Below are 3,307 nucleotides of genomic sequence, written 5' to 3'. Positions count from 1 at the left end.
ATCGTAGTGTTAGTGGTCGCGCACTTCACGCGAATACTAATCTATAATTGGCTAAATTTAAACCCTTATATCCCAAAAACTATTGCTTAAAATAAAAATTTACAAATAACTTTTTAATTAATTTCTCGAAGACTTTTTTGCTATAATAATTTGATTCGCGAATTTCGACACCCTGTGTAGGAAGAATAAAATAAACATACGTAAATCCTATCAGAATCCGGCACTTGCCGCTTGGCTGTGGCTGGTGATGAAGCACGAGGAGCAAAAGTCGCGACTGCAAAAGTATCTGAAGAGAAAACAGCTGGGCGTGCGAATAAATGAGGACGCGATCTACATACAGCAGGTTTAGACACGATCAAGAAAGCATATCCCTGCTTCCTGTTCTCCTAAGCTTTCTAAGCACTCCGTAGATTTATATCGCACTATATCTTCCTTAGCGCAAACTCTTTTAATCTTTCGGATACCAAATGAAAGTGTAAAAATTAGACGACGGGACTGTTAAAATTCTTTTTCTTTTTTTTAAGAAAATATATTTAAAAATTTATTTTAGTAGATAATTTCCGACTCTATTTCGTAACTCGTGTAAGATAAAGCGAGTTTATCTTACACGAGTAACATTTTACATTTTCTTACACGAGTAACATTTTACATTTTCTTACACGAGCAACTACATTTTAACTACCATTTTTTAAATAAAATTAGGACTTTACAAAATAAATATTATTACTTTTTACTGATTTAATTGTGTATAATTAGAATCAACATTTAATTGTGTATAATTAGAATGGATTGTAATTTAATTGGGAATTTCTCGAGTCTTCTCGCTTGATCTTAAAGTCAAAGTACCTAAAGGTATTAATTAACATAATTCGTTAAGTAATTCAAGGAACTACAAATCGCAAGTAATTATTTGTTAGGCATTGGGATATGGCTGATTCATGCACCAGCTGAATGGTTTCCGGCCGATTGATTATCATTAGTAGACTGAGAACTTTTAGTACCTCAAGCTAGATTTTAGTACCCTGTTGGCTAGGCTTCGTCGAGTTCATTTTTATTCATTTCTTTTTTTATTTATTTCTCGTCGTTAGATCAGTTGCTGTGCTATCTGCTGTATAAGATGTTCGGGATTAAGTGGATAACCAAAGACTTAGATTGAGGGGGTAACCACTCTTGAATTCCGGTGTACAACCTGTCAGAATTTCGTTGAATTCCTTGAAGTTCGATGAATTCCGGTGAAGTTCGACGTAGTTCGATAAAAATGTAGTCCAATTTCTAAAAAAAAAAAAAGGTCATTAGTTTCGATTGAGTCTTTTGAAAGCCCTTGTTCGGACATTAACATTCGTCTTGAAGTTTGTTGTGGTAAAATTTCGCCGGTGTTTCCAGACGAAAGCCCGAAAAGTGAACGCAACCATATCCATAAAAGTCTAGTGAAGTCCGATGAATTTCGGTGAAGTCTTGAAGTCAGAAGTCCAGGTGTACAATCGTGAACAGATCGGTTGCGACACTTTTTATTTATAGGTTTCAAAACGCACTAATATTTTGCAAATGCGAATCACGATTGGTGTTATACTGTCTCTAGACTAAAGATAATACATCGTGGTTCGCATTTGCAAATTTTATAGGTATTAGATACCTATAAAATATATATTATGTATATTAGAAAGTTATAAAAAAAGTGTCGCAACCGATCTGTCCATGACTGTACATATATTTTCTGAGTGGTTCTCCCTCGACTTTATAGATTCTTCAAAAATACCATTTGACGAGATTTCTTAAATCAAATTCTGATTCAAGAACATATTATTATAAGCGTGCGATGAAAAGTACATCTTCGTAATCAATTCTCGCGGGACTTTGGTTACACCTTTGATTCCGAGACACGCTCTGTATACCGTTGGCACTGGATGGAGTGACCGAGAGTGAATTAGCTAGCGTGATCCTAATTTGCTTTTTTGTTCAAATCTAAGCGACATGTTCGCTCCTCTTAACGAAAGTTGTAAAGGGGATGATATACTATCATCGAAACTGTTCTTCATTCTCGCAATTATTTCTGTGTAGCTGCACAAAGACGAGAACATTGAGGAGGACCCAACTACTTTGAACACTACCGCCCGGCAAGAATATAGGCTGTTGACCTCCGTGAGCACGCCTGTGTTTGATCGCAGGAGCAAGCGCGAAAACACGACAGATGCGGCGAATGACAGGCTGTTCGGCGTGGCCGGCACGGATGTGCCGATCGACGACATCCGTAAGCTTACGTTGCCGTACAAGCTCGGTGTGAACGGTTACGCCTTTATTGTATCCAACAATGGTTATGTGATACTGCATCCGGATCTTCGGCCGGTTTACAAAGGCCGGCTTAAAATGAACTACAATAGCATTGACCTCACGGAGGTGGAGATACTTGATGACGGACGCGGACCGAGGTAATATTAGAGAGACACATCTTCATCATTTACTATTATAGTTTCTTTCTAAAGAAAATAAAACATATTTTTTTACTTATTCAATTATTACGCGTTTTTTTATCATTATTATCTTTTATTCGAAGTGTTTATTAATTAAAAATGGACACAGGAATCCGGGTCCTGAAATATTGAAACTGAGATCAGCGTTAGTGGATCACGAGCGAGGTAACATGACAAGGATTCCCGTGAAATTGCATTATGATGACAATCGTCGGGTCAACCTTGAGAAACGTGATTATTTTTATGCACCTCTACCCGGCACCCCGTTCAGTCTTGCAGTTGTTATACCCAATTACGGAACTACCTGGATTAAGGTAGAAAGAGTATACGAAATTATGTAATTTTACTATCCTTAAAAAATCGCATTTAAAATAATGCTTAATTAATTACACTAATTAATATAAATAATTACAGAATAAATTGCGTTGTACATAATTATAATAATTACACATACAATTATATGCATTAAAGGGTTACGCCAGGTTTTAGAACGATACCTAAAGTTTGGGATTTTTTTGTGGGTAAATGAATAATTTTATTTAAAATCTGTTTAGAGGACATTATACATATATAAGAAACTAAAAAAATATTTTTTTATTTTTTTTATGTCCAAAATGGCCGCACTGGCCTACATTTGCAAAATCCCTTTTTTTCTATCGGTGTGCAGGATTTTAGATACACGGTTTGACCTTGACAAAACACAAATATTAAAGACTAATGAAGTACGTAGGGGTTTTTCAAAATATTGATTTTTCTCAAAATGGCAGCTATTTTAAGCAAAACTTGTACTGGCAAAAAATACACATTTTTCGTAATATAGCTGCCATTTTGAGAAAAAT

At 35.6% G+C, this 3,307-nt stretch overlaps 1 protein-coding gene across 1 annotated transcript in view; it reads left to right on the top strand.

The window, feature by feature from the left end:
• Window positions 1-180: 180 nt before the first annotated feature.
• LOC105457148 (voltage-dependent calcium channel subunit alpha-2/delta-3-like) overlaps window positions 181-3,307 on the top strand; it is a gene marked incomplete at both ends in the record, with an annotated part of 5,671 nt that continues 2,544 nt past the window's right edge. The window contains 3 exons of the mRNA XM_011701649.1: window positions 181-343; window positions 2,059-2,426; window positions 2,578-2,782. Of these exons, the coding sequence (XP_011699951.1) occupies window positions 181-343; window positions 2,059-2,426; window positions 2,578-2,782 (736 nt within the window). The remainder of the gene's footprint in view (window positions 344-2,058; window positions 2,427-2,577; window positions 2,783-3,307) is intronic.

This window comes from Wasmannia auropunctata, unplaced genomic scaffold (assembly GCF_000956235.1).
Source record: "Wasmannia auropunctata unplaced genomic scaffold, wasmannia.A_1.0 LD335362.1, whole genome shotgun sequence".
Taxonomy (NCBI): domain Eukaryota; kingdom Metazoa; phylum Arthropoda; class Insecta; order Hymenoptera; family Formicidae; genus Wasmannia; species Wasmannia auropunctata.
Note: the sequence above shows the minus strand (reverse complement) of the source record. Positions and strands in the feature narration are given on the sequence as shown.